At 44.9% G+C, this 17,366-nt stretch overlaps 3 protein-coding genes across 11 annotated transcripts in view; 2 read left to right on the top strand and 1 right to left on the bottom strand.

Moving 5' to 3' along the window:
* The first annotated feature begins 9 nt into the window (after nt 1-9).
* Nucleotides 10-7,518, top strand: si:ch211-114c12.2 (uncharacterized protein LOC336578 homolog). Of its 5 annotated transcripts, none has more exons than XM_056594500.1 (9): nt 10-123; nt 1,100-1,162; nt 1,373-2,059; nt 2,398-3,045; nt 5,426-5,544; nt 5,752-5,857; nt 5,972-6,044; nt 7,034-7,123; nt 7,368-7,518. In XM_056594500.1, exons 2-9 carry the CDS (start codon nt 1,122-1,124, stop codon nt 7,491-7,493), a joined length of 1,890 nt encoding a protein of 629 aa, XP_056450475.1. In that variant the 5' UTR covers nt 10-123; nt 1,100-1,121; the 3' UTR covers nt 7,494-7,518. The 5 variants fall into 5 exon arrangements, with proteins under 5 accessions (XP_056450475.1, XP_056450477.1, XP_056450476.1 ...); XM_056594502.1 differs by having other exon boundaries at nt 7,034-7,108; XM_056594501.1 differs by having other exon boundaries at nt 7,037-7,123.
* On the top strand, nt 7,512-14,546 carry LOC130385806 (proline-rich protein HaeIII subfamily 1-like). Of its 5 annotated transcripts, none has more exons than XM_056594507.1 (8): nt 7,512-7,563; nt 7,681-8,456; nt 8,570-8,625; nt 8,720-8,809; nt 9,488-9,592; nt 9,888-10,561; nt 12,350-12,413; nt 13,002-14,546. In XM_056594507.1, the coding sequence occupies exons 5-8, from the start codon at nt 9,497-9,499 to the stop codon at nt 13,053-13,055; spliced, it is 888 nt and encodes a 295-aa protein (XP_056450482.1). In that variant the 5' UTR covers nt 7,512-7,563; nt 7,681-8,456; nt 8,570-8,625; nt 8,720-8,809; nt 9,488-9,496; the 3' UTR covers nt 13,056-14,546. The 5 variants fall into 5 exon arrangements, with proteins under 5 accessions (XP_056450482.1, XP_056450484.1, XP_056450483.1 ...); XM_056594509.1 differs by having other exon boundaries at nt 8,749-8,809; XM_056594508.1 differs by lacking the exon at nt 8,570-8,625.
* LOC130385805 (lipase member H-like) overlaps nt 14,374-17,366 on the bottom strand; it is a 6,960-nt gene continuing 3,967 nt past the window's right edge. The window contains exons 6-10 of the mRNA XM_056594505.1: nt 17,118-17,285; nt 16,483-16,572; nt 16,048-16,156; nt 15,183-15,356; nt 14,374-15,015 (exon numbers count right to left, since the gene is read on the bottom strand). Coding sequence (XP_056450480.1) covers nt 14,922-15,015; nt 15,183-15,356; nt 16,048-16,156; nt 16,483-16,572; nt 17,118-17,285 — 635 coding nt within the window. The 3' untranslated portion in view covers nt 14,374-14,921. The remainder of the gene's footprint in view (nt 15,016-15,182; nt 15,357-16,047; nt 16,157-16,482; nt 16,573-17,117; nt 17,286-17,366) is intronic.

Consider the following 17,366-nt stretch of genomic DNA (forward strand, 5'->3'; position numbering starts at 1 on the left):
GGCCGGTAGGCGGCGCTTCAACTCGCCGCCGCTCCTGAAATAGATTGAAGTCAGGACGAAGGCGAGCCAGCCACTGATCCGAAGTGTCGCTGGAAGCCTCCACGTAAAGGACTCTTTTAAGGGGTATGTAATGTTCATTTTGTACAACAAATGTGTCGTGTCTATGTCTGTTTGCATCTGTATGTATGATATAAAACGAATGCGTGGTTAGACGTGTGCAAAACGACTAGAATCGACGTGGTACCATTAGCAACACGCTAACGCCAAGTTTACTAGTTCGACCGTCGCATTTGAGAAAACGGAATGACTAGAATTGTTCATTACATTGAACCTAATGTTAAAGATTTAAAACCTAACGCAACAACTTTATGAAGTAATAGCATTGACGATGATGGGTTATCGATATAGAGTAAAGACCAATTGAGTGACATAAGGTTTGCTCACTCCGTAATGTTACTACAAATAGAAAACGCCCGAATTAATGTGTTGATATAACCTAGTCTCGGTTACTCCCTATCCCTGTTTGTGGTTAATGATCCACGGAACGTCTTGGCTTTGGGCCACGCAGGGCGAGGCCCTTAACGAGTCAATGGTGGACGTGTGTGTGTGTGTGTGTGACCGAGCCTTCCAGAGCCGTAGGCACAAGACCCTGAATGTGCGTATATGTGCTATAATGTCAAACTTGGGGCTCATTGAAAAAAAACCGTTAGTTTAGATTCTATCTTGTTGTACCAGCTTATCTGATGTAATATTATTTTTTCGGAGGCTAAATGTTAAGTTTAGTTACTGCGTATACAGGGTCGTGTTCATCGTTTTGGTGAACTATCACCGTACCTATTTTGGTTTTGGCCTCGTGTACAGAATTGGCATGACTGTATTGTAGTTTATGTCTGCTTTATTTCTCGTATATCGACAACCACTGATTCGGATATGTTCGCACGGTAACTGTCATTCAATGTTTTTATGCTGGTCTGCTATGCAGTAGATATTATTAAATTATTTGGGCAACGTATCTTTCATGGGGTTCCATCTCTTGTTGGACAATCATTTTAACCTATGTATGCCGAAATTAACATGCAAACATCCATTTCCTCCATAGATTACATTTTTCACAACCAAAGATGGTCCGACCTCAGTTTGGTCCACCACGCTTCAAGTCCAGGTATTTATTTTCTCAAATAATATAATCAATATTGTAGTATTAGAAGCTCTAAATCATGTGCTTATTTAAACAAATCGTAACAATTAATGGTCTGTAATTGATTCTGGACATTCTCTGCGGCTTTAAGTGGCTGATAATGTAATTATACCACCCTGTGTGTCTGTCAACCCTGGAATAATTGGATTTCTGGTGTCCCCCCCCCCCCACTAGATCCTACGACAATGACCCTCCTTTTGAACCCCGGGAAGACCATTTCAGCCGGAGAGACGGTCCGGACTACACTGGAAAGGCCCCTCGCAGCTGGAGGGGATCCAGAGGAGGCCGAGGAAGGCCCCCCTTCACCAAGCGCACCCCACTAATGGCAGAGCGTAGGGAGCCCGCCCACGGCGGCTGGAGACCTCCGCACCAGGACTCGTTCCAATCATCCTACTCCCACCAAGATGAACCCCACCACGGCCACAGGAGGCCGTCCCCGTCAAGGCCCAACCGGCCCCTCGATGCCCAGCATCGCCCTGCCCCCCACAGCCCCCCTCACGCCTCCCCCGGCCACAGGGGCCCCTCGTACCGTGAGGGCCACTCAGACGGAGGCCACAGGTCCCCCTCGCCCTGGCACTTCAACAAGTCCCCGGCCGACAGGAGGCCGGGGTCCTCTGGTCCGTACCGAGGCTCCTTTAGGGGCCCCAACAGGCACCCCGGGGCCCCCCACGGAGAGCAACGCAACCCAGATCACAGGGGACATTACAGTCCCAGGGAGAGGCCGAGCGATCACCAAGCTCACGGCTCTAAGCGCTGGGGTGGAGACAGAGAATTCTCCCATCAGCACAATGGAGAGTACGGGCCCCCTAGCCCTCAGAGGAAACCCAGGGAGTTTCAAAGGCGAAACTCCTATCCAGAGAGGTACAAAAGAACGACCCCCATGCGGGCTGGGTGAAGGTTTAAAGGGGAGGCCCGATAAAAATGTATTCTGCTCTGCCCAAGTCCCGGTGGTTAAAAACCCGGGTAAAGGGTAAGCCTGGAAACAGGGTCACGGGGGGGTTCGTCACCCGCTTCTGAGAAGAGCCACTGTCATTGCTGTAATTACTGAGTGAAAAAAAGTATCTCTCCTAATGAGTTTCAATCCTGGCATTATGGTGGGAGGGCAGTGAGTTGAGCTAAAGGTTAATGTCTGTCTCCCGCTACACCTGGCCATGGATCTGCCGTTGTAATGTTTTCTGTATTGTTTGATGGCTGTGCAGGTGGTCTGGTGAGCAGGACCCCCGGAGGCCACGCGGGGAGGTGGAGAGAGAAGGGAACAGACCCCTCATGGATAAGCCTCAGCAAAGCCACTCCCACCCGCCCCCATACAGATCTCCCGCATGGAAAGGAACGCCTCCGCCTCCGTCCGCCTCGTCCTTCCACAGCAGCCCTCGGGAGAGGCCAGGCATGGTGCTACCTCGCAAAAGGAGGTTGCCGGATCTTAACGAGCCCTTCGCCGGGGGGCCGCCAGAGCGCGGCCCCTTCAGGCTGGCCCAGACAGGGCGGCCCGGCCTCTTGCCCCCGCCCATTCGTTTCAGCTGCAGCCGGAAACGCTCATTTCCTCCCGTCCGGCCGATGTTTATGAACCCCCCCGCCACAGGGCCGGCGACCCCCCTCCTGCCTCCATCTATGAAGCCCACCAAGACCAAGGCCACGAAACCCGAGGTCAAGAGCTCCAGCTCCATCCTCGCCAGCCGCAAGGAGCGCTTCCAGGCCGACGCGGCGCCCCTGCGGAACCTGGAGCTCAGGAGGATCAAGCCGCCGAAGGAGTCCCCAAGCAAAGAGGAAAGCCGGGCAAGCAAGTCCCCCAAAGGGTCTGACACGGAGAGCGAACAGGTGGAGTCCCGACGATCTGTGAGCACACGCAGGTATGGTATACTCCTATTGCACCGTGCAGGGGCTTGATAAGGGTTGGGCTGTGAAGAAACGTAGCCATGTCAAAAGTTGAATGGGAAAAAAAAAGGAGAATATCATGATGATCTTTTAAATGATGTGCAAGAATGAAGCTGCTGCTTGAAACCAGCTTCCGATGGTTCGAGAGGGGTTTCACTGCCGTATACACCCCCAGATGTGCTGAACAGAAGTTAATATGTTAAGACCAAGTGCATCGGCCCCGTAAGCTCTGCGTGTGTTGAAGCTCTGACAACAGATTAGTCCCGCAGCGACTGGCGAAAGTGGTCTGAGATGAAGAGTGGAAGACATCAGAGTTGTTACAAAGAGTGAAATCGAAAAGGAAGGCTAATGTTACCTTACAATCACATGACCTCATGGGAATGAAGAGGATTGCATCACTGAATCATATCGCCACTACACGGCCAAAAGGCATGGATCATGGGAGGTTTCCGTTTCAACCAAAGTTATGTCATTAAATGTCAGCGTCATTCCCCTCTGCCTTCAACTACTAACCTATCCCCCCCCTTCAAAAATCTACTCGATTTGGTAATTTAGGAAAGATTCCATCCAACAGATGCCCAAATTCCCAGCAGCAAAATATATTTCCTGAAGAATGCAAGAAAAATGCATGTCATTCGTTGTCCATTCCTACGCAATTACGCCTAAAGAAAAATTTGCCATTATACGAAACTGCCAAAAACCACAAAGTGCATGCAAAAAAGCCTGGACTTGGGATACTAAAATACTACTCCAAAAAATGAACCAAAGAAAAAAAGTATTACTACAAATTCATACCGAAGAAGGCATTATATGTATGCATTCCCCCCCCCCCCCCACATCGGCCTTTATTTGCATTTCCTTGTTGACTGGAGATGCATTCCAGATGCACAACCAATTGGAGGACTGCAAACTCTGTGGAAGGGACCATATCCGATGACCATATGATTGATCCCAAGCAAGTTTGATCTTGGAGAACACAACCAAAGACCTTCAACAGAGTAAAGCCATACATGGCAACGACTAGATGGATGAATATGTGTACACGGTTGAGCTTTGGATGACAAGTACTTAGAGCTCAACTGTAAGGCTACGATGAAAGAACAACTCGGACCATGAAGTCATGCCACTATCGCAGACAACTTATAAGTATGATGGACCTTTCAAGAGGTCGACCAGCGCTGCAGTTGGGTATTCTGTCAAGTCAAAGCCAAATATTCTGTCAAGTAAAGTCTAAAAGAAAGGTCTAATACTCACCCAATGGATAAGCAACCTCTTATTCTAATGTAATCAAGAATCCTCGAGGGTACACCATTTTTATTTTTTGACATTATCACAAGAAGTCCTAACCCATTGGACAGGAGTCCTTGGATGTGGTTTACATCTCGACCCATTTAATATCTCAAGAGAGGACGAAGATGATGGCATGCATGATAAATTGTAACCTTAAAACAAATCGCACCATTCTAAACCCTGACCCAACGACTCAGATTTTTAGCCCAAAAATAAATTATCCCAAATTAGGCCCTTAAAGACGACCTGCGGCGACCATCTCAAGCGTATTCCCCTTGATGTGTAATATGTGATGGCGTCACCAGCCCGCTGGGCTAAACGGTTGAACAACAAATTATATTAATATCTCAATGGGGTCCATCCCGAAGCCGCTCAAGCTGTCGCAGGATAATCGCTACACACCCTCCAACGGTTGTTCCAACCCGTTTATTTGGAAGTGAGTCGTAGAGGCAGCATTGCAGTTCCACTAGACCTCCAAGACGACGCCTGCATATGTGAAAACCACCACACGTTTTGACGTGACACCCGAAGCCCCCAACCAACGCTGATTTGAGATCCGACCAGCACTGACCGGCTCACAGCCCTGACGCCTTAAGAAGCCCAATGGGGAATCACCAAGTGTCCTCCACGCTGACCCACCGGACAAAGAATCACTAGAGAGCGTGACTAAACCAACCTGTACCTACCTCGGATTCTCTCCACCCCTGCTCGTGTGTTATACCCACATGGAGTGACAGAAGACTGGAGGATGTCCAACACTGATAGAGATCAATAAAAGCCCTACAGTCATAAGGTCGAGGGACAGGAGGAGATCTCAGGTTGAGTGAGGGTACTGTAGGAATAACGACGCATGGAGAGGCCGTGGTTGTTTGTAAGTACCCACGTGTTTTGCTATGATGAATGGCAAGAATGTATTGAGGGTTAAAAAAAAAGAAGTAAATTCCAAAACAATGTTTTTGGATCAATGTTTGTTACCCTTCCATTGTATTAGACCAAGTTTAATATATCCATCAACTATATAAGTGGTATAAGTATACGTTTGACGTGTCGACCACTCTACCTCAGCTGTTCTCCCCCGGACAAGCCTCTGCCGTCAGACCTGGTGGTGGTCTCTCTCTGGCAGGCCGGATCCAGCACCAAAGACTGCTCTCCCCCTAGGGACGAAAGCCCCCATTCCTCCCACGGTAAGGTCTCCCACCAGAATATTGCCACAGTCCCAAGACCTACGGCCCCATTCCTTGTGGCTACAAATATCCATCTTCTGCTTTTATTCCATGTTGTCATACCGGTGTTAATTGTTTGATTTACTCCCAACGCGGCGGTATCTCGATATCTCCATGCTCATGTGTAACCATCGATAATTGTAATCCTGTTCTCCCTCCTTCTCCCAGATCTAACCTGTGAAACAGAGGTCCCTCCTGTCAAGCGCTTCTCCAAGTTTCACGGCTCCAGGCCTTCGCTCGTAGAGCGAACGTACGTAGACAAGAGGCCGATTAGGTAGGTTAATCAGACACAGGCCCTCCACAGGCTCATCCATAGGGGTGTAAACCCACTGGTGCTACTGAATCGCCACCACCCTGAACTGTTGTTTTCCTGTTGTATTTGGTTCAGGCCGTTGGATGCTGCACTGGAGAGCAATCGATATGACCGGTCATTCAAGAAACCAGGACAAGTACCAAGCCAGGTCAGAACTGGACCTTCATATGTATTAATTTGACAGTTTTTGGAGGAAAAATCTGTCACTTCAGCCAGTCGCAAGTGTAGTACTAATGAGCTCACATAGTGCGGGCATTTTGTACATGTGCTGGATCAGCGCCATGTCCCCTTAGTATACGGCAGGGATGGGCAACTGGCGGCAATCCTCACTCAGTCAGGCCCGCATATAATTAAAAAATGAATAAATAATAATTGATCGAGTTACAGTAAACTCGGTCAAGAAAGATGAGAAGAATTCATAGACTTCAAAGGCAAACCCATGCATGTAGTTTGCTTGGAAACGATATCAGTCATTAAAGATATCCACTTAAGTCGCCACTACAACTACCACAACTGCAATGAATATCATGCTTGTTGGGTTTGAGTTCATTGAGTTGTTGCAGTTAATGTTGGGCCACGGTTTTTCAGTTTTGTGACATCATTGAATGATGTATGTGAGCCCTTTCCACTGATCAAAATACTAACCAATCATGTGGCTGTTTGAGCATGGGAAACATGAAATTAATGTATGTTGGTTCAATTAACAAACCCTACGTAGGTTATGATTCTGGAAGATTTTTTAGGTAGTGGCCACCCCCAAAATGCACCAGAATACAGGAAATCATATCTACCATTTTCAAAATTGTGTAGCTTCTCTCGGCTCACGTTTAGTTCAAGTGTGCAGTCATGTGGCCGTCTGATGGTTATGATGAAAAATGTGGCCCTCTTTATCATGAAAGTTGCCCATCCCTGGTATACGGGGTACGAGAACCTTTTTCTACAGTATGTGCGGTTTCAGATAACTCTTGCTAACATCTGAGAAACTGTCCAGAAATGCTTAATATGAATCCAAGCACACTAAACCGGACGGGCCAGAAATAATGTCTGGAGCTTTATACCTTCGAGACGACCAGAGTCATATCCAAAATGCATCATGTGGGTATACATGATCATGAGATCTGCTCATATCTGTTACAGCAGAGGCCTTTTGCCAATGGGCCAAGAAGGATGGCCCCCCCTGATCAGCCGTTCAATGTCAGGAAGCCTCTCATGGTATGCAGTCATTCTGTAAGAATAATACTGTCATTCATATATTAATGTTTATTCAGGGATTGGAAAGTGTAGTGCCTAGGGTGTTTGACTCCTGGCCTAAAGGTCATGGGTTCAATCCACAGGGCCCACAACATGCCTTACCTTTCAACATCTATTTGCAAGATGCCCCAATACCTGTTCTTCGATGGGATGATGTAGAACATGCGCCGTTTGGATGTGGTTGTCATTTTAACCCTGACTCTGGGTGTTTCTCCATCAGGAGAGCTTTGTGCCACAGCCGTTCCCCCAGCACAGGCCGGCCTTCAGGAAAAGTCAGAGCATACGCTCCAAGTACCGCAACATGCAGGTCATGAGGCATCGGGGGCCCAGCCAGCAGCGCTGGTGACCCCCCCCCCCCCCCCCCCACGACCACCCCCACCACTGGTACATAAACCTCCTCTGAACAAATTGTATATGTATGTATTATATCTTTAAATAATGTAATGGTACTTCTGAATTATTATATTATACTTTGATACTCTGTCAAGTAACGGCATTAATTGTTTACTTATTTTCTCTTTTTCCCGTTACAGTACGAAGCCTGGTTCTGCACACAAGACGTCGACAGCTCGGCCTGTCTCACACGGCGTGACGCTGCTCTTTTTATATTGCACACTGCTCATTAACCTAGCCTAGCTGTATATTACTGGAAATGGGCTGCTGTTGTCGGAGAACTGCTACACTACATTTATGTAATTTAATACATTTTTTTTTGTATGCAGTATTGGCGCTTTTCATTTTTTTTTTTTGTTGATGGATCTTCTTGGGATAATGTCGATCATTTTGTTCAATCGTATTTCCCCGCAAAAGGACAAACGTTTTTGGGCTTGACTCAAAGATTATAATATTTAATATAATCCAAGTCCTTGTGTTGACTTGTTTTTTTTAAACGTGAGCATTTATATTTGTGAGTAGTTGTAGGTCTTCTAAGCCTAATGCTTATACAATCATATGAAGCTTTTCATTTGAAACATCAAATAAAGCAGACCGGACTTGGATTCTCAGCTGTGTGTCGTTCTTCTAAAAGTTGAAAACATTGTATGTTCTGAATAGTAGCCTAACTAAATTGAATATTAAAAACCCACCGAACGTTTTCTATTCAATACAATAAATATATAACGCACACCACAAAGCAAGCTTTGTTGTTTCACACATAGACCCATCATAGTGAGCGACTGTCCCTACAATGTCTTTGGCTATTTGTGGCCCTCTGAACTCAACATAACAGCCTGCAGCACACCAGTAGGTTACAATGGTGTCCCGTTACTACTATGGACGTTCAATTGACGGGTAACGGAGGTCCAACACGGTGAGCACACTAACCGTATTATACAGTGCACTAACATGGAAGATAATTGTCTTTAAATGTATATATAATTTATTATATTGGCTAACCTAGTATGTCTTTTTGCTCTTATAAAGTCTGGACACGCAATGCAATCGTAAGCTGTCCTGAAAGACTTCTGTGATTCATTAAGGTTAAGCGTTTTTCTAATTGTATCCACATGGGAATTTCATATTTGACCTGGGTAAAAATGTCACAACTATGATTTTGCCTTCCTTTTGCCGCAGTTAAATCATCTGGGGATATGGTTTTATAGAAGCTGTCACCGTGGAAGTGTCGTGTCCCGGGACAGCTGTAGCCCTGCTCCTTGTCGACGGGTAAAGCTGCAGTATCATTTAACACCGACGTGTTTTACAGGCTCAATAAAATATTAAACCCGGAGCGTATCGAGTCCTACCGAGTGTCAACGCCGTTAACACTTGACAGAAGCGTTTCTGATAGAAATATGCTAAACTCTTGTCTCCCCTCAACTTCATTGATTTTATTTGGCCGGTCAATCACCACAGAGTAATCAATGAAATTGAGCATTGTATGACGTCACCTCAGCGACGAGTGTTTACAATCTGGACTGAAGCATGGCAACATATCATGTCCCGTTCGTCCTTGCGGTATTTTTAACCGTTTTCAGTTCAGGCATATGAGATGGTGTGCGCACAGTCGCACACAGACAAATATAACAACGACCGAATTGGTTCATTAAACATTCAACTCCAGTAGCCTTAAAGCAGTAAAGTAGCTTGCATCTCAAATTGAAAACCTAATTAGAAATCGTAATATCGTTCATCATGACCTTTTGTTATTACAAATTGTAAAAAAAAAAACAGCCTTGAAATTAAAAAGTGCTGAACATATTGCCACTCCTGCATGCAAGCATGTGACACTCATTATATGCATGTCGACCTTTAAGCTTAACTCGGGCTACAAAATAAACATGATGTGGTAATACACACGCACACAAACACAGAAAGGGGTGTATGAGCCATGTTTTTGTACAGGTGGACCCCATGATGGAGGTGGACAGACAGACAACTAGACAGAGAGAAGGGCGGGACTCACTCCCTTTCACGCTAAGAGAAACCACTCAGAATTCCACCTCCTCTGTAAGCACACACACACACACACACACACACACACACACACACACACACACACACACACACACAATAACATTCCTTTGCAGATCATATCCTTGGGCAAATACATATGTCACCAACTTTTACCAGTATGACTGGCTGACATTCATACGCAATACACCTTGAGTTTAAATTAGAGTTGATCAGCTAGACAATGTGAAAATGTACGTTGGATATTGTATTCCTGTCGAATAAAGAATGAAGAATATCTGTAGAAATGTTTAGTGTCGATCTTTGTCGATTAAAAAAATGTCCTCCACAGCCAGCTAAACTGACCTCCTCCAAGGCCCCCGCCAACGTCCATTTCCCCCTGCCCTGCTGTGGGGGTCCCGGCGGTCCGGGAGCCCACCCTCGTCTCTCGGCCCTGTCCGCCAAAGTCTTCTGTGCTGTCCTGCACCCGCCACCTCTACCAGCCCTGGCAGGCCCTGGGCCCGGCAGCCGACCCGCATGCCAGAGTCCCCCAGCCCAGGGTCCCCCAGCCCAGAGTCCCCCAGCCCAGGGTCCCCCAGCCCAGGGTCCCCCAGCCCAGAGTCCCCCAGCCCAGGGTCCAGACCAGGATTCAGCCCAGGGTCCCCCAGCCCAGAGTCCCCCAGCCCAGGGTCCAGACCAGGATTCAGCCCAGGGTCCAGACCAGGATTCAGCCCAGGGTCCTCCAGCCCAGGGTCCACCAGCCCAGGGTCCTCCAGCCCAGGGTCCACCAGCCCAGGTTCCAGACCAGGATTCAGCCCAGAGTCCGGATCAGCGTCCACCAGTCCAGGGTCCAGCCCAGGGTCCCCCAGTCCAGGGTCCAGCCCAGGGTCCCCCAGTCCAGGGTCCAGTCCAGGGTCCACCAGCCCAGGGTCCAGCCCAGGGTCCCAGCACCAGGTCTCTGGTTCAGCTGCACAGTGAGCTACAAAGCCTCCGGGGGGACCTGGATCACATGAAGAGCCAGCATAAGTAATAATGTTATTAATGTTATTAATAATAACTTTATGATATCCCTTACTTATGTAGAAGCTTTTAATAATAACAACAATAAACATTTGTTTATTTTGTAAAGTGCTTCTTAAAGTACTAAAAAACAAGTCACAGCAAGAGCAAAATCACATAAGACCATGCATCAAAGCAAGCTGGGTTTTGAGGGATGACTTGAAGGAGGAGACTGCGTCCCAGATGGGCTGAGGGCGAGACTTCCAGGGGGAGGGGGCATTGATTGAGATGTACTTTTACCCCTGTTCTGTGTTTGGCCATGGTGGGAGGTGCTAGGAGGTTTTGGAGAGCTCTGGAGGTGTGAGGAGCAGTTTAAAGTCCATGTGCTAGTTGCTGAGGAGACAGTGGAGGGATCTCAGGACAGGGTTGGTATCTGGTGACTGATTGGGTGAGAAGGGCCGCTGAGTACTCAGTCAATGTGTTACCGACCAATGATGAGTGTTTCTGATTCGTCACAGCTGAGTAAAGTATTGCTTGTGTCCAGTGTGATGTATCAGTGGGTTGTTTAAGGGGGTGGCAGTTGTGATAGTTTTAGGGAGATCAATAGCTGGGTGGAAATGAAGACCATGGCTGATGATATGTCCAAGGGAGGGCAGGTAAGAGGATGAAGAGGATAGAATCAAGCGCCGACCTTGGGGGACCGTTTGGATTTCAAGTAGTTGATGTTCCAGAACAAGGGTGCCTGTGTCGGAGAGTTATGATCTGAACCAGGTGGTTGATGGAATCAAAAGCGGCTTTGAGACCTAGCAGGATGAGAATGTAGAGTTCGAAGTTAGGACTGAAATTGTTGGGGCTGCAGGGGTTAGAGAGAATACAGTCATTAGACTGGTATGAGTGCGTTACTGGTGATATGGGGAGGGATGTTGGGAAGACAGGCCTTATTCAGGTTAACGGCGGTGGGCTCCAGAGATCCTGAGTCCAGTGGAGAAGTCCAAGACAAGAATGATACACGTGTGTGAGGGGGGGAAGTGACGAAAGGATGGGTTGGATTTGAGGGGACTGGAGATGATAGCAGTGACAGAAGAGGAATAGGACAACGATGGTATGAATGCCATGTATTCAAATGAGTACAGAGATGGGATGCAGATAAAACCAGCTTTGATTACATCGCAAAGGATATTGCAATTCAACCGCCTGTCCCTCGCCTCGGCACAGGCTTTTTACACATTCGTGATTCCAGGGGGTGCTGTCTGGTTAAGGAAAAGTAGTCCAAGGGTCCAGGTTATTATCATTGATCAATGAGTGTTGACCTCAGCGAGATTACGATAATGTTGCTTTTTGAGGGGTTGTGCTGATTTTGCTAAGGTTTGCAGATCTTCCATGTTAACTTGCTTTTTGTTGCGGTGATGTCATAAGGAAGTTGATGAGTGCTGAGGGAACCATAGGGACGAGATGTCGTTCGGCAGAGGAAAAGTTCTAGATTAATCTGGAAAAGTTGCGGAAACCTGTATTACAAAGTGCTTTGGGTGATGATGGGAACCGACACAGTAAAATCGGTGATAGATAACAATTAGAGATGAGACAGCAATAAAAGAATAGAATTGAATTTAAATAAAACATGTGTAGTAATAGTATGGCAATAAGCAGTATCACCCGACTTACTGTCAACAACATATTACTACAAACTATGAGTATATCTGTCAGCCTACAATATACAAGCGCATTAATTATGCTGTTTAACGGAATAGTGTGTTTTGAGAATCGTTTTGGCTTTATTCTGACCCTTAGTGATCTCTTGTTTCCTTTGTGTTTTAGCAAGGAGATAAAACTGTTGATGAATGAACTAGACGAAGAGAAGAGGGTTCGCTTGACATTACAGGTAAGAAAGTAACAAGGGTTTGAAGTGTGAATGCCTTTTAAACCATATTTTTTAAATCTTTGACTACGAATTTCGTAATCTTTCAAAATGAGTTGTGTGTCACAAGGTTTGTATCATAATACATTTAATCGTCATTATAGATATTATTTAAATGTAGGTCTTAGAATATTTCGAGTTTATGCTATGAAATGGTTAAATATTTAACAAATATTTAACAAAATTACTTAAATATTTGTAGACTGATTACAATATTAAACTTGTGATTTGAATATTAATACATCTGTGACATCATTCATTCCTCTCAGCTTCTTAGCAAAGACAATTTATGAAATTAATATTCAATGCAATTTCCCACCATGGGTCAGAAAAGCACAATATTGAAACATTGGAACTAACATTGTGTTTCTCTACATGTAAAATGTGTCTTATCGTGTTATATTGGTTGCTGATTAATTAAATGTAGATGTTGTCATAAGTTATGAAATACATTTTATTTTGAAGCTAAAATATATTGCCTGCTGAATTCCATTTTTACTCAATGATGCTTAATGTAAAAGTTGTTTTTGTTTTTGTTTTTGTTCGACGTAGATGGAGGTACAGCGCATGAAGAAACAAATGTCAAAATTACTGGATCGTAAATAACCTCAGTTAGGTCTCCTGAACCAGAAATACTTTGCATCGAAGTAACTGGGTAAGAGAGATACATTGTCCTGAACTGCTTGGAAATATACGTTGGAGATGTATTCTTGTTTAATAAATATCTGTAAAAATTTACATAAATTATATTATCCAAACAATATAGAACTATAATTTATGAAAATTCATAAGTTGGCTGCTTTTATTAGCTAGAAAAATGTGCCGATAATTGTGAATGAACCTCAAATATCCCCAATGGCAAGATAGATCATGGATGGATTAGCAGATCTTCAATGATGGATTAAAATCCATCATCCGGGCTCAATATATTTGATTATCTACGTTTTCTTAAAGGTCCCATGGCATGAACATTTCACTTTAGGAGGTTTTCTAACGTTAATATGAGTTCCCCTAGCCTGCCTATGGTCCCCCAGTAGCTACAAATGGCGTTAGGTATAAAACGAGCGCTAGCTATCCTGCTCTGCCTTGGAAATAACAAAGCGCTGACGCTCCGGTTTGGATTCCACGTATGTCGTCATACGGCATATGCGGAATCGGCACATGTTACCTCCCCTTTCTCTGCTTTGCCCTATGAGCTATGACCCTGTGAGCGCCACATGTGTGTCCGTGAATACACACACTGTAACGCAAATGCTGTACGCTTTGTTATTTGGATAACCGTTCTGCTGTTGGTGTTGTGGCGCATAACACGTCGGGTTCTCTGACGTCTCTGGGATTTCCACAACGAGGCTCGTAGTCGGGGTTATTTCAGCCATGGTTGAGAAGGAATTGTAGTACATGAGTACATGAACCGCGACACGGAGGAGAAAGGGATTGTTGCCCGCGATTGTTCCCCGCCGGAGCCCCGCTGCCCACTGTCGAGAAGCACCACGGTGGGGCCACAGCGCTGCCCACTGCCCGCTGCCGAGGTGCCATCGCCGTGAGGCACCACCGCCGTGGGATGGTGGTGCCTCGGCACTGCCCGCTGCCGAGGCACAATGTATCGCCATTGCGATACATCCACTGTAAACACGAGCACATGGTACCGTGGCCGCAAGCTGCTCAGGGCCACACCCCCACCCTCCACCTTTACCTGCCTTAAAAAACGGCACGGTTGTGGAAAGCTCATTATGGGACTGGCTCGTAGTGGCTGTAATTCTGCATCATACAACTTAAAATGTAATGTACTGTATTAAGGGCCCACTAACACCTATATATAAGAATCCAGAAAGTAGCATGCCATGGGACCTTTAAAACAATGGCCATGGAATATGCGAAGTTATAATTGTACTCAATTAAAATTATAGTTTTGTAAGATACAAAAATTCCTTGTAACACAGCAATAATTCACATACAATATTTTAATGCAGTTTAAAAACTCTCAACTTTCCATCTCATCTTTTATCCAAACAGGAAAAGACATAAAAAAATAATTATAAATTACAATGGATCTTTCATGGTGTAAAAAAAAATGTCTGTCTCTCTCAAATGGCACAAAAGAACACAAATAAATATCAGGGAGAGAGAAATACTTAATTATTAAGTATTAAATATCATTGAGAGAGAAGATATGGGAATTGAATCAAAGAGGGTTGATCTAAAGTATCTTTACTGAGGTCATTAGTGTGTGTGTGTGTGTGTGTGTGTGTGTGTGTGTGTGTGTGTGTGTGTGTGTGTGTGTGTGTGTGTGTGTGTGTGTGTGTGTGTGTGTGTGTGTGTGTGTGTGTGTGTGTGCGTGGGTTGTCCTTTAAATGCCAAAGCAGGTAGTCAGTTGGCTGCATTGCACCCTATTTATGTGGTTAGCTTAGCTCTGACCCGTTGTGCGGAGGTCCCTCGGTAGTTCAAAATGAACTTCCGGAATCCACCCAGGCCTCAGAAGTTTGAATCCACACAGGGGATAGGTCTGAAGGTGACCTCCTCCTTCTCCTTCAGCAGGAGGTCGTAGCGACAAAGAGACCTTGATAAACTGAGAAAAGATAGAGAAGGGAGATACAAAATGCTGCAATTAATGCAATATGCGTGTAAAATTTACAACAGAAAAGTTGGGTGCTTTGTGAACAATCCCTCCAACTTTTTACCCTCAACAATTTGTAACATGTCAACTTTTTGATCTGAAAAAGTTTGACGTTCTACCTGGTGGAGCCTTCGATGCGCTGGAGGCGAAGTTGGAGAACCCGTAGTTTATGCTTCGGGCCGAGAACGATGGCAGAAGAGTATGTGACGGACATCTTCTCCACCGTCTCCACGACTCCGTCAAACTGCGCCAACAGCTGAGTCTCTGTGTACTTCTCAAACTTCAACCGCTTGCTAATAACCGGAAAAATATACATAAAAATAATTAGATTTCAATATTACTGAAAAGGAACCAGGCAAATTGATAGTTTGAAATGAGTTAAATTAGAAAGTGTTTTAACGGTTTAGTATTAAGTCAAGGGTTATTGTGTAGGGTTTGGATAAGAAAAAAGGTAATGGTTAAGGTTATGACAAAAAGTTGGGGGGTCAAGGTTAGCGCAAGTAGGTCATCTTCGGGATTACGATGCCCAGGGTTAGGTTTAGTACAGAAAGGTTAGGTTTCGGGGTCCTATGGTTAGGTTATATAAAGAAAGATAATGTTTAGTAAGACTAGGGTTAGCTTTTGTACAGAAAGTTTATGATTCAGGAGGCTTAGGGCTATTGCAGAAAGGTAATGTTTAGTAAGTCTAGGGTTAGGGCTAGAACCGAAGGTAATGTTGAGTGAGTTTAGGGTTGGGCTTTGGCTATGGCAGAAAGGTATTGTTCACGAAGTCTAAGGTAAGGGCTAGGAGCAGAAAGGTAATATTTAGGGAAGCTAGGACAAGGGCTAGGGGCAGAAAGGTAATGTTTAGTAAGTCTAGGGTTAGGGCTAAAACCGAAGGTAACGTGTGTCTGGGGTTAGGGCTAGGGTTAGAAAAGTAATTTCTCGGTTTAGGGTTAACAGAATCATAATGTTAACGGCAGAACAATCATGTTTAAAACGTACTGGTCAATGGTGGCTTTAGCTGACTGGTTTTTGCCATAGAGTTTGATGGTGATGTAGCCCCACTGCACCTCCTGATTCCACGTTATGACGTCAAACCGGTAGTTGGTTTCTGAGGACGAGAACATCGTCTTTATGGTTCAAATAATTGTATCAGCTTGTAAATTTAACCACAAGCAGCAGTAACAGCAATGAAATGCTTGAATTCAATGCTACATAATAATGGTTGCTGTTAGATGTATGTAGTTTGGTTCTACAGTTCATCTTGCATGATCTTTACCATGTCCATTTTCATGCGACGGATGGCTTTCGCCAGGCTAAGAAGTACCGGTATGTGCGTAAAACGTGATCAAATGAATAAATGAAGGGTGAAAAGTATAAATAATATATGTATCAATAAATTACATATTTGCATTTGCATCTGTTTTGGTGACTTACTGCAGTACGGTTTCGCGCCGTTTGTGTTGAAGAAAGATTTGGTTTGTCCCAATCTCAGCAAGGTGTCCTTCCACTTTACTACGTCATACCCTGGACAGGACAGCGGTTGGACAGTTCAAGAATTTAGTAAAAACTCTTGAAAAACTCTATATAATAATTGTCAATTGCATAATGCAATTGACAGTCTCTTGATAAGACCAATCAAAACAGTAGAATTATTCACGGTCATTCTTCCACCGAACTTTACTAACATATGAACTAGCAAGAATAATATATTAGAAAACAGTGTATGTATGAATCAAATACAGTTGTTTTTGAGTAAACAACAAAATAAGGAATGTGTGACTGACTCTTTATTAGTATCCCAATGAGGAAGTGCAACTTTTAATAACCAGCATTGAATGCTGGTTATTAATAGTTGATTACACCACAATGAGTGTGAAAAAACCAAGAATGACGTAAAATGACCAGGAATGAAGTAAGAAGTATGATTAAGAATTAGACATGAAATTAGACACATTCGACCAGGATACAAATAGAGACGGCACCAATGTGCAGGGGAGCGATTGTCAGTAGTTTGTGAACTGCATGGATGATGTGGTGTAGATGTTGGTGGTGGGAAGAGGGTTGCTAACCAAATATGGGGCATCCTTGTGCGCCGAACTGAGTGCAGTCTGTGCAGCGGGCATCCAGGAAGTCATCGTAAGTGGTGCATGGGAAGGCCCTGATTTCACACGTCTTGTTCAGAGACTCCATGAAGAGAAATGTTGATCTCTGGTGGTCACACTTGAAATAGGCCACCCCTGGGAAAATAACATGGGGACGATATAGACAAAGGGTAGTCATGACAATGACAATAATTTCTCACAGCAAAAAATATGTAT

This window comes from Gadus chalcogrammus, chromosome 7 (genome assembly GCF_026213295.1).
Source record: "Gadus chalcogrammus isolate NIFS_2021 chromosome 7, NIFS_Gcha_1.0, whole genome shotgun sequence".
Lineage (NCBI taxonomy): Eukaryota > Metazoa > Chordata > Actinopteri > Gadiformes > Gadidae > Gadus > Gadus chalcogrammus.

Bases quoted from the DNA above. Each gene is read 5' to 3' on its own strand.
- LOC130385806 (XM_056594506.1), top strand. From the start codon at position 8,419: ATGGACGTTCAATTGACGGGTAACGGAGGTCCAACACG. The intron at 8,457-8,748 runs GTGAGCACACTA...ATGGTTTTATAG, and splicing joins GGTAACGGAGGTCCAACACG to AAGCTGTCACCGTGGAAGTG. The intron at 12,414-13,001 runs GTAAGAAAGTAA...TGTTCGACGTAG, and splicing joins GGGTTCGCTTGACATTACAG to ATGGAGGTACAGCGCATGAA.
- si:ch211-114c12.2 (XM_056594500.1), top strand. From the start codon at position 1,122: ATGGTCCGACCTCAGTTTGGTCCACCACGCTTCAAGTCCAG. The intron at 2,060-2,397 runs GTACAAAAGAAC...ATGGCTGTGCAG, and splicing joins CGAAACTCCTATCCAGAGAG to GTGGTCTGGTGAGCAGGACC. The intron at 3,046-5,425 runs GTATGGTATACT...ACTCTACCTCAG, and splicing joins CGATCTGTGAGCACACGCAG to CTGTTCTCCCCCGGACAAGC.